Source organism: Mobula hypostoma, chromosome X1 (assembly GCF_963921235.1).
Source record: "Mobula hypostoma chromosome X1, sMobHyp1.1, whole genome shotgun sequence".
NCBI lineage: Eukaryota > Metazoa > Chordata > Chondrichthyes > Myliobatiformes > Myliobatidae > Mobula > Mobula hypostoma.
Window position 1 is genome coordinate 51,452,761 of NC_086128.1, and position 12,001 is coordinate 51,464,761.

Genomic DNA, 12,001 nt, shown 5'->3' on the forward strand with positions numbered 1-12,001 from the left:
CCATTCAGATTTTTACCAATCCATTAAGGTAAACTGAAGCTTGTGGAGACACCAGAGACTGTAGATGCTGGAATCTGGAGCAAAAAGCAAACTGCTGTTAGGCGGCATCTGTGTAGGAAAATGGACAGTCAACATTTTGGGTTGAGACCTTACATCTGTCTTGGTGAAGGGCATCAACCCAAAATGTCAACTGTCCATTTCCCTTCACAGATGCTGCCTGACACATTTGAGTTCCTCCAGAATTCTGTTCTAATAATGGCAGTAGAGGTCAGCAAAAGCTTCTGGTTTGCTGACCTCTACTGCCATTATTAGACTAACACATGATACTCAAGACATGCTTTGAAACCCCAATTTAAATGAGTGGACTAATAACTTGGAATGTAAATTTGTTAACAAGAAAACAAAACTTTTTGCAACCATAAAAGATTCTGCAGATGCTGAAAATCCAGAGTAATACACACAAAATGCTGGAGAAGCTCAGCAGGTCAGGCATCTTCTATAGAAAGGATGTTTCAGGCCAAGGTTCTTCTTCAGAACTCCTAGTAACCTCCTGGTACACTTTGACATTTATCAATTTTCCAGCCAAAAACTCCAAAAATAACTACACATGTCCTGATTTTAACATGGAAGAAAAATTGATCAATATTTCCTTCTTTGTATTTATGCTGATATTGTAATCAAAATTCCAGATAAAAAGAACTTCCTACTAATGGATAGCTTTAGATAGTTCCGAAATGTTTGGAATTAAAATTTATTTACTCAGAACATCTGTGCCAATGACTGATCTCATCTTTACAGGGTTATTATGGATGAGGAATCAAGCAGGAGCTCTCTTTCAAAGAAACAAGCAGTCTTCCGCTATGCTGTTAATATCCATACTTCTATGAAGTATAGCATTTGAAATGGAGTCTCTCTCCAGTTTTGTACTGACATTAAAGTAATGTTCCTTTAGTGCAGTTCTGATACTACCTTGGCTCTGCTGTTGCTGCTGTTTCTGCTGCTGCTGTTTCTGCTGCTGCTGCTGTTTTTGCTGTTGCTCATGTAGACTCTGACTGTCGACTGAGATTCCACTGTCACTGTGCAGCTTCTCCCCCTCTGGAGACTGTGTCTCATTTACAGTTCTGTTATTGGCTCCCTGCTTGTTTTGCTTACAGCTGTTCCATCTGTGACAAACATTCAGAAGAGTCACGATACAGGAAACATCAAGTCAAACTCATTGTGTAAAAAGAAAGAATGGGAGACAGAGAGAAGGAGGAAGGGAAGTGGATACTACTGAGAGAGGTGAAGCAGACATGGAGCAAAACACATTATAAGTAGTTCTGCAAGGTAATTCTATAGAAAGTTCAGTAAAGAAGAACCCGATTGACAATAAATGATCTCTGAAGGGAAACTTTAAACATTGTACTCCAATGAATGCAAACTCAAAGTCTGGGAGAATCTGATTTAGATACAATATGGTGCAAAAGTCTTAGGCACATATATAGCTAGGATGCCTAAGATCTTTGCACAGTACTGTACTGTATTTGTCAACATGGAGTGGAGAGTGAATTTGTAAGTCTGGCAGGAGCAAAAGGTGTTGGGAATGGGAAGGATGGAGTGCCGCGGGAGGGGTGTCGGACAGGTGGCGGAGAAGGAGTACCAGGTAGGGGTGCAGACACATTCAGATCTGAGATACCAGGCAAGGTCATTTGATTCCAAACAATTGGCTTATTGATGAATGTTGAATGTCCCTCTAGTGCTTCCCGCACCCTCTCCCTTTCCCTTTTCCCCAACCATGATACCCCTCTCCCTTCCCCTTCCCACTCTCAATCCACAATAGAGATCCATATCTGAATCGTTTATCATCACCCACATGTGTCATGATTTCTTTTGCACCTTAGTACAGTGCAATACAGAATGGGGCAGTGCGCATGGTAGTGTAGTGGTTAGCACAATGCTTTAGAGTACCAGCAACTCAGGTTCAATTCCCATTGCTGTATGTAAGGAGCTTGTACATTCACCCCGTGACAGTGTGTGTTTCCTTCGGATGCTCCAGTTTCCTCCTACAGTCCAAAGACATACTGGTTGGCAGGTTAATTGGTCTTTGTAAATTATCCTGTAATTAGGCTAGGATTAAAGCAGGGTTACTGGACAGTGTGGCTCGAAAGGGTGGAAGGGCCTACTCCTTGTTGTATCTCAATAAAATAAAAATTTAAAAATTAGTACAGTACTGTGCAAAAGCCTTAGGCACCCGAGTCATGTATACATGCCTAAGACTTTTGCCACTACTGTAATTCATTAATCAAGGACATTCAGTTTGTAAGTCTTCCTTAAAATAATGAAGCTGGGTAAGACTAGAAGATAGACAAATTAACTATGAAAGCAGAAATAAGATTAGATACTGAGGCAATTATAATTCACAGTCAATTGTTACAAAGGATCTGTAAATTGGACTAACGAGCCATGACGATGGAGATGAAGCTGAGGAAAATATTTGTGTGAGGTTCATCTGAGTAATCAGTTCATGGAGGTTGAAATGTGGAGCACAATTGTGAGGGCAGAAAGGCAGAACTTATTTCTACTGATGGGATCAAGAGATGCAATTGTGTAGGCAGGACTGGAGATCAGTATTGCTGAAATGCGACTGAGAAACAACACCACTGTACAGGTGAGAGTGGAGAACATGATCGTGGAAGTGGGGTGACAATCACTATGGTATACATATTACAAAATTTGTTGTTATTCTGTTTAGTAACTACAAAAAATGGCTTCCTTGTTTACTTATAATGTTACCTTCGAGGAACAGGAGATGGATGACTGGTGGAGGATTCTGGAATTGATAGGGTAACTTTGTCAAGATAAATCAAGTAAGGAACAATGAATGTATGCACAGTTATTGTATTCCTCCTGTATAATGCATATCACACGAGATGGTCAACAGTGATGTCCAGAAGCATATTAATTAATCACAAGTCACTGGATGCTATTCATTGACTAAGCTACATTGATACCTGAAATGACAGGTTTTCTTGAGAAGTATTGTTGGACAGTCAAGGTTTACATTTGCTTGAGTTTAGAAGAATGAGAGGGGACTTGTTTGAAATGTATAAAAATGAGGCGTCATGAGGGTTATAGGTGACAGAAGTATGTGTAGGCGAACAAGGTGACAGTAGTACGTGTAGGTGAACATTTTGGGTCCAGTGACCATAATGTCATTTTTATCAAGTTAATTGTGGATAAGGATAGGTCTGATCCTCGAGTTAACGTTCTAAATTGGAGAAGGGCCAATTTTGAGGAAATGATAAGGGATCTAGGAAGAGTGGATTGGGATAACTTGTTTTCTGGCAAGGATGTGTTCAGTATGTGGAAGGCATTCAAAGGTGAAATTTTGAGAGTGCAGAGTTTGCATGTTCCTGCCAGGATTAAAGGCAAATTTAACAGGCAAAGGAAACCTTGGTTTTCAAGGGATATTGGCGATCTGGTTAAGAAAAAGAGAGAAGTGTACAGAAGGTATAGACAACAAGGAACAAATGAGGTGCTTAAAGAATATAGAAAATGTAAGAAAATACTAAAGAAGGAAATCAGGAAGGCAAAAAGAAGACATGAGGTTGCTTTGGCAGATAATGTGAAGGTAAACCCGAAGTATATTAAGAATAAAAGGATAGTAAGGGACAAAATTGGTCCCCTAGAAGATCAAAGTGGTCGTGTATGTGTGGAGCCTCATGAGATAGGGGAGATCTTAAACAGTTTTTTTGCATCAGTATTTACTCAGGAAATTGGCATAGCGTATATGGAAGGAAGGGAAACAAGCAGCAGTGTCATGGAACATACAGAGATTAAAGAGGAGGAGGTGCTTGCTGCCTTACAGCGATTAAAGGTAGATAAATCCCCCGGGCCTGACATGATATTTCCTCGGACCTTGAGAGAGATTAGTGTAGAAATTGCAGGGGCCCTGGCAGAAATATTTAAAATGTCCTTAGCCACGGGTGCGGTGCCAGAGGATTGGTGGGTAGCTCATGTTGTTCCGTTGTTTAAAAAAGGCTCCAAAGGTAAACTCGGTAATTACAGGCTGGTGAGCCTGACATCAGTAGTAGGTAAATTATTGGAAGGTGTTCTGAGAAATCGGATATACAAGTATTTGGACAGCCAAGGGCTGATTAAGTGTAGTCAGCATGGCTTTGTGCATGGTAGATCGTGTTTAATGAATCTTGTAGAGTTTTTCGAGGAGGTTACCAAGAAAGTAGATGAAGGAAAGGCTGTGGATGTTGTCTACATGGACTTCAGTAAGGCCTTTGACAAGGTCCCACATGGGAGGTTAGTTCAGAAGTTTCAGACACGAGGTATCTATGGAGAGGTTGTAAACTGGATTCAAAATTGGCTGTGTGGGAGAAGACAGAGGGTGGTAGTGGATAATTGCTTCTCAGACTGGAGGCCTGTGACTAATGGTCTGCCTCAAGGATCTGTGCTGGGACCATTGTTGTTTGTTGTCTATGTCAATGATCTAGAAAATAATGTGGTAAATTGGATCAGCATGTTTGCTGATGACACTAAGCTTGAAGGTGCTGTGGTCAGCGAGGAAGGCTTTCAAAGCTTGCAGAGGGATCTGAACCAACTGGAAAAATGGGCCAGAAAATGGCAGATGAAATTTAATGCAGACAAGTGTGAGGTGTTGCATTTTGGAAGGACAAATCAAGGTAGGACATACACAGTAAATGGTAGGGCACTGAAGCGTGTGGAGGAACAAAGAGATCTGGGAGTTCAGATACATAATTCCCTGAAAGTGGAGACACAGGTAGACAGGGTTGTAAAGAAGGCTTTTGGCATCCTGGCATTCATAAATCAAAGTACTTAGTATAGGAGTTGGGATGTTATGGGGAGGTTGTTTAAGACATTGGTGGGGCCAAATTTGGAGAATTGTGTACAGTTCTGGTCACCTAACTATAGGAAGGATATCAGTAAGATTGAAAGAGTACAGAGAAGATTTACTAGGCTGTTGCCGGGTCTTCAGAAGTTGAGTTATAGGGAAAGATTGAACAGGTTAGGACTTTATTCCTTGAAGCGTAGAAGAATGAGGGGAGATTTGATGGAGGTTTATAAAATTATGAGGGGTATAGACAGAGTAAATGTGAATAGGCTCTTTCCACTTAGATTGGGAGAGATAAATACGAGAGGACATGGCTTTGGGGTGAAAGGGGAAAGGTTTAGGGGGAACATTCGGGGGAACTTCTTCACTCAGAGAGTGGTGGGAGTGTGGAACAAGCTGCCATCTGACGTGGTAAATGCGGGCTCACTCTTAAGTTTTAAGAATAAATTGGATAGGTACATGGATGGGAGAGGTCTGGAGGGTTATGGACTGGATGCAGGTCAATGGGACTAGCAGAATAATGTTTCGGCACAGATTAGAAGGGCTGAATAGCCTGTTTTCTGTGCTGTAGTGTTCTCTGGTTCTATGGTTCTATGTGGGGGAGAAATTCTCTCTTCTGGGATAACATAGAATTAAAATCCACTGTTTAAAAATAAGAAATCATCCATTTAAGGTAAAAGTCAGACAAGAATTTTTCACTCTGTGGGCCATGGGTGTTTGAGACTCTCTTCATTAAAAGGTGGTGAAAACACAGTGGACAGGAATCTGGTGTTGAGATTACAGTCAGATCACAGTCATGATCTGACTGACCAGTGGAGGAAGCTCAAAGGACCAAGTTATCTACTACTGCTCCCAATTCACATGTTCATTATGTGTAAAGTTTAAAGTCCTCGATGTCACCATATTACATATACTGTAGTTAGAACATTACTTGTTCATTACAAATTAATGATGTTGCATCACGCCATGGAAAAGATTGCTATGCAATTAAAGCAAACAATTTAAGAAAAACCAACCGTTTGAAAGCCACGTAAGCCACAAGTCCAACCACAACTGCAGCCAAGATGGAACAGTAAACAGGAATGATGTTGTCGGTGCTGCCCTGCCCAATGAACTGTGGTGAGCTTGGAACAGCTGTGGTTGTCACTATCTCTGTTGTTGTGACAATTTTCGGAGGGACCACGGTGCTGACTACAGAAGGTCGTGCGTGACGATTTGCTGAAAAGAGAAAAATTGAATCCCATTAATTCTCCAGTACTGTAACAACTTATTTAATGCCACTGTAATTTGTCTAATTTTACATCCATGCAGAGAGTATCAGAAATGATCTTATTTATAACTGCAAACCTAATCTTTGTTAAACCTTGTTGAACAATGCTGTCAATCTTCATCAATATTAAAAGATTGAAATAGCTCAATCAAAATTGGGGATAAAAATTCTATCCCTTCAATTATTATTTGGAAATACTTTAATGTTCAAGAGGTATTTCAATAAAGTCTGACATTTAAACTAACAATCCTAATAATGTGAAATTATTTAAGCTTTAATTTTTTTTTACTGGAGCATATTTTCACCATTCATATTTCTGGCAAGTAGCCTGCTAACAGAATGCAAATATTCAGGCAAAAATGTAAAAGGGAAGTTTTCACATACATTATTGTAACCAAACTCAAGAGATGGGTTTATACAAGTGAATATTTCAAAATTGGATCGCAATTTCTTTCTGTGTTAAAACTCGCACCATATCAGCCCCCCCCCCATAACACCAGCAACAAACAAGTGTGCAAGGTTATTGGTGAATTTTCCGCTACAAATCAGTTAAACAGTGGCCTGCATTGCTTGTAACAGCTGTAAACACTTTGCCACTCAGCCATCAAAAAAGCACCTGTCCTGTCAGCAACATGACAGTTAACAAGTGTCTTGGAGTACAGGAAGGCTGAATAAGGATGAAGACAGCATCACTATTCTGATACAGAATTGTATTCTAATGATTTTTCACTTTAAAACTTTGACTTTGAACCTTCTTAGACTGCAAGTTATTAGAGCCAAGGGCAAAATGAGGTCAAGTTATCTCAGTCCAGCAGATCTGAGCCTACGATACTTATCAAGCCATGATCTGAAAAACTCACTCTAACTTACAGAATGTAGCTGGAGGTAAGAGATATGTGTGTGTCGGGGCGGGTGGTGGCGGGGGGGAACCTCTAAGACAATTATGTTCAAGCAACACACACAAAATACCGGAAGAACTCAGCAGGCCAGGCAGCGCCTATGGAAAAGAGTAAACAATCAACATCTCGGCCCGAAACAATGAGAAGAATTGGGGCAGCCAATAAAAAAGGCTGCATTTTACGTAGTTATACAGCCATTTCACATCCTTGAATGTTTTTCTTTTACTCACATATAATTATCTAAACAGATTCAAAACAATTTTGCTAATTGATACTGTGGTTTTGCTCATACATTTATTTAAACAAAATTCAATAGACCACAATAAAGCAGCCTTTGAAGATCCCCAATAATAGTCTTCAACTTGTTTGTAACATGCTTCAACTATCCACATGATAAAACAGACTATCTGTCTCATTTGAAAGGAAGTACTTGGAACACATCCCTTATCAGGATTTAAATTTCTGTGAAAATTAGCTTTATGGGTTTTGTTAGTCAAATTTCCTGGCATTTCCAGGATCATTTTATTCTCCTCATTGTTAAAATTATTTTTAGAAGACTGGATTTCATTTAAAAAAATACTAGCATCAATAGCTGGAGATGTCCTGTGGACAGTTCAGTAATTGAGGAAGCTAAACTTTCTGGACATCATAAACAGCCACAGGCATTGTGATGCTCAATTAACCCATGCCTAATTATTGCAAGTGTGGTTGGCATGCCAATACCATATTTCCAGCTAACCAGATGTTTATTGGCTGGACAGAACAGCAGCAAGAAAAACAGTTAATGGCCAACTTCAGATAAAGATAGGCTGCGCCTCCTTAAGGGGAGGCACCATGCTGGAGCAATTGCGAACAGTGGAACTGAACTGAGAAACATCAAAAAATGCCACAGCATGGAGAGCAAACTCCTCCAAGGGCTTCAAGCACAACATTTGAAATTTTGGTGGAGGAAATGGATTGCAGGGGAGCAGCCCCATTCCAGCAAGAGGTACTATACTGAGGATAGGCATAGAATTGATTATCAAGAGTCAAAACAGAATGTACCCCAGGTTAATTAAACCCAAAGATGTAATGTTATAAAGCTTCACCTGTGGAGGGATGAAAACAAGGTTTATCGAATTTTTTTAAAAAAAGGAACGGGGGGCGGGGTGGAATCTATGAGGCATGGCTGATACAGTAAACTATTACAAACTAAAGATATAAACTGTTAAAAGTGGAATTAGTAGTGAGTACCTCTACCCTACTTACTTGAAAACCTCAGGGTGAGACCCCAGAGGAAAGATAATAGCGATAAAAAGATCTATTGAAGTTACAGCTATAACAAGCAGCAGCTGTAACGAGAAAATATCGGCAGAGACAAGTGTCCAAGATCTCCACCGTGCAACCGGGAAATAGTTTCATTAAATTACACCAAGGGATTAGGTCAAGTTTTTGCTGTGCATATATTGTGAATAAACTTTCTGTGGATGATCAACTATTTCATCCAAATGAATCAAGATGGCGAGCCACCCAAGATGAAGAACTAGCGCAGGAACAAAATGTTTCATGAAGTAGAGAATTTAATACAGCTGAACGTACAAGTTTATTTTCATTCAAAGTATCTGAATTTGATTTTCTGCAAGAATTGATTAATTTTGCAATGACTTGGATAAGTTACTGAATAAGATTTACTTTGTTTACAAGTTGTGATGTTGGACAATTGTGAAAGGAGTTAAGCTGTATAGACACAGATATATAATTTTTGAATTTGTATTCGTAGGCATACTGACTTGAACTGAAACTGAAGTTAACTATAATACCTACGAATAGGAATTCAATTAGTTTTCTACCCAACTAGGGGGAAGAAGGAAAGGTTAGTCTGTAAACCTTTAAATAGGGAATAACACTTGATCTAATTAGTTAAAGAAATTGGAGTAATAAAGGTTATTGTAATGAATCTTACTGAACCTAACTAAATAGGAATTTGTTTTTTGTTGATATCTGAAATTTGGAACCTAAACAGAATGTTGGAATTTTTGAGTTGTTCTTACTCATGTAACTACTTTGTATATCTTTTTGTTTTTAATATGCAAAACTTGCCTCTGGAAGTGTAGTACTATGTAATTTGATTTTTCTCATAAAAGTACAGCAACCGGTCACACGAGGTAAGACTAGCGCTACACAGGTGTTACACGAAGGACCTGGAAGCAATGTTAACAGAAGCTTCATCACTCAAGATTAAGGTTAATGAATTAACCTTCAAAGGACTCTCTAGCCTAATGCATTCCTTAATTTACCATACACCCTATGTCTATTCAGTGGCTTCACTGGATTTTTAAGACTAAATATAAAATATTCAATGTCATAATAATATTTACAACTAGTGACAATGCACTCCTTGTCTGGTCTAAAGGTTGTAGTTGTAGATACTCAGGGCAGATTTCAGTAGGAAATCTTGTTTGAAGTAGCTTTAAGCGCCTCTGGTTCGGCCACATCTGGACTATTACATTCGTTTCTGTTCGCCTCATTATAGAAAGGATGTGGAAGCTTTGGAGAGGGTGTAGAAGAGATTTATCACAATGCTGTCTGGATTAGAAGGCATGCGTTGTCAAACTTGGATTATTTTCTCTGGGGGGCAGAGGCTGAAGTGAAAGTTGATTGAGATTTGTAAGATTATGAGGGGCATAGACAGAGTAGGTCGTTGGCATCCTCACCCTATTGTTGAAATATTAAATACTAGAGAGCATGCATTTAACGTGACAGGGGATGTGCAAGGCAAGTTTTTTTTTGACACGGAGCCTGGAATGCACTGCCAAGGATGGTAGTGGAGGTTTTTCTACTTCTGACTTCCTTACCTAATAGCTTGTTCTGTTCTGTCTGGCCTCTATTCGCTCTTCCATTTATTATATTATGTAATCTAAAGAACCTTCATAAGTGGAAACATGTGGGACACTATGATTTGTGCAGATTCTTGCAGTTATCAAAAAGTGCTTCAGTATCTCTCGCGCCTCACTTTATTGATGCTGACAAGTTAATTATAGCAAGAACTGAAGGCTCGTAGCATCTTTACACTAGCTAAAAGAAACCAATGAGTGATTTTCCTCTATATTTGGTTGATCTCATTTCACAGCTGTGAATTGGTGATGGAAATGATGCCTGGCGCTTCATTGCCCTGCTGAAAATATATTCAGCCCTGCAGGGATGGGGAAGGGTGCTGAGTGGAATGCTGACTTCTAAAATGGTAGGCTTAATGGTGACTTGTAATTGCTCACTGATTGATATCCTGGACTGTGCTTTATGCACACTTTGCACGTGCCAACACCCTTACAAATGGCATCTGACACAAATTATCCTACAGGCGTTCACATATGCCACAGAAACTATCTTAGAGCTGTAATGACTGCAGTGATCCTGGTTTCTCAATTGTGAACATTACTTTGTCAATGAATTGTATTTATCTGGTCTCTCCTTGGATGGAACCCAAGTATTTTTAGGGTTTGACAAAGCCTATGAAGACGAGTTCAAATTCATGGAGATTAAGGTTGCGAAGAGTAAGCAATGTGTTGGTCCAGAGTGCAGTAAGAAAACAAAGTTTTAGAGAATTCTAACTTGAGATTTGCAGATTTCTTACAGGTTGGCATTAGCATGGAGAACAATATCGTCCTTTGGTATTTCAACTAATTGTTCTAAGCCATGAGGTTTGGACTGTTATTTAGTTTTCCTTGTATGAACATGAGCATGCAGTATCTGCTGCAAAAATGTTCATGTGACAAACAGATGGCAGTGGCCAGTTTAATCGATGTTGCTGTAGTCGGGAGATTCTGCATGACTGACTTTTTTATTCCTTTGATGGCAACACAGACGAGAAAATATCATCTTGAACTGTAATGGAGTCTCACTGTCCCTCCAGCATTTTTATCCTTCATTTGAATACAAAGAGATTTTCAGTGCTATTGAAGGTGAGTTTATACAGCAGGCTGTGAACACAATGGAATGACGTGGATAAATTCAGCCCAACAATTTCTGCATGTGTTCTCAATGTAAAAGTTTATCAAGCATGTACTGTACTTCTGATATTACTGTAGTTTCTGTCTGAAGAACAAACATTTGATGAAAAGGAAAGGTTTCACCATAGGAGTCATGACGTTTTTTCCTTGTTACTAAATGCCAACACTAAAGGGTAGCAACAGAAGCAGGTGTATAATTTTCCTGTCAAGTTCATTACAGGGTATCATTAAGCATTATTTTTTACAATTGAGCATTCACACTGTGGAGTAGATCTGCAGGTTCCAGTTCTGAGCCAGCATGGCTAGAACTCTGGGAGGTTTGTACTTGCTTTTGTAAAGTTTTATGTGGTGGATCTCCTTAAGTTTGCTGGATGCTTTTCAAGATTCAAGTACATTTATTATCTGAGTGTATAAATGATACAACCTTGAGACTTGCTTCTCACAGGTAGCCAACAAAGCACGAAACCCGAAAGAACCCAATTAAAGAAAAAAAAACACTCAATGCACAAGAGAAAAAATATCATGCAAACATTGAAGTGAACAAAACTAATTTAACTCAGCCATTGGGACCTTCCAGGTGGAGCTGGGAAAGAAAATCAAAATGATGCTGAAAATCTGAAACAAAACAGAAAATGCTGGAGACAGTTGGTATGGCAGGCAGCTTCTCTGGAAAAGGAAATAGCAATGAGTCCTGTCTGCAACCCTTCATCAGAACTTTGTTGACCCTTCTCAAGACTGACCATTTCTCTTTCCACAGATGTGGCCTGATTTGCCAAGTCTTTCCTACATTTTTGATTTCTTTTGTTCTAACTATGAAAGTATTTCTGCAAAGAATACACATAAAACAGGTATCATGACTCCCACTCTCCATCTGCCCTTCTTTGAGTGAACTCTGGACCATCATTTGCTCTACTTCTATTTCTACAAGGACCAAATGAACAAGGTGGTACCACTCATTCATCCTGCCTAACTCACCCTTCTATCCTACCTTTGTCTAAATAAC

The 12,001-nt window shown here is 39.4% G+C and overlaps 1 protein-coding gene across 2 annotated transcripts in view; it reads right to left on the minus strand.

Moving 5' to 3' along the window:
• LOC134340623 (tumor necrosis factor receptor superfamily member 16-like) overlaps positions 1-12,001 on the minus strand; it is a 138,935-nt gene that overhangs the window by 22,373 nt on the left and 104,561 nt on the right. For both annotated transcript variants that reach the window (XM_063038068.1, XM_063038069.1), the window contains 2 exons: positions 5,860-6,061; positions 970-1,163 (listed from right to left, as the gene is read on the minus strand). In XM_063038068.1, the coding sequence (XP_062894138.1) occupies positions 970-1,163; positions 5,860-6,061 (396 nt within the window). The remainder of the gene's footprint in view (positions 1-969; positions 1,164-5,859; positions 6,062-12,001) is intronic.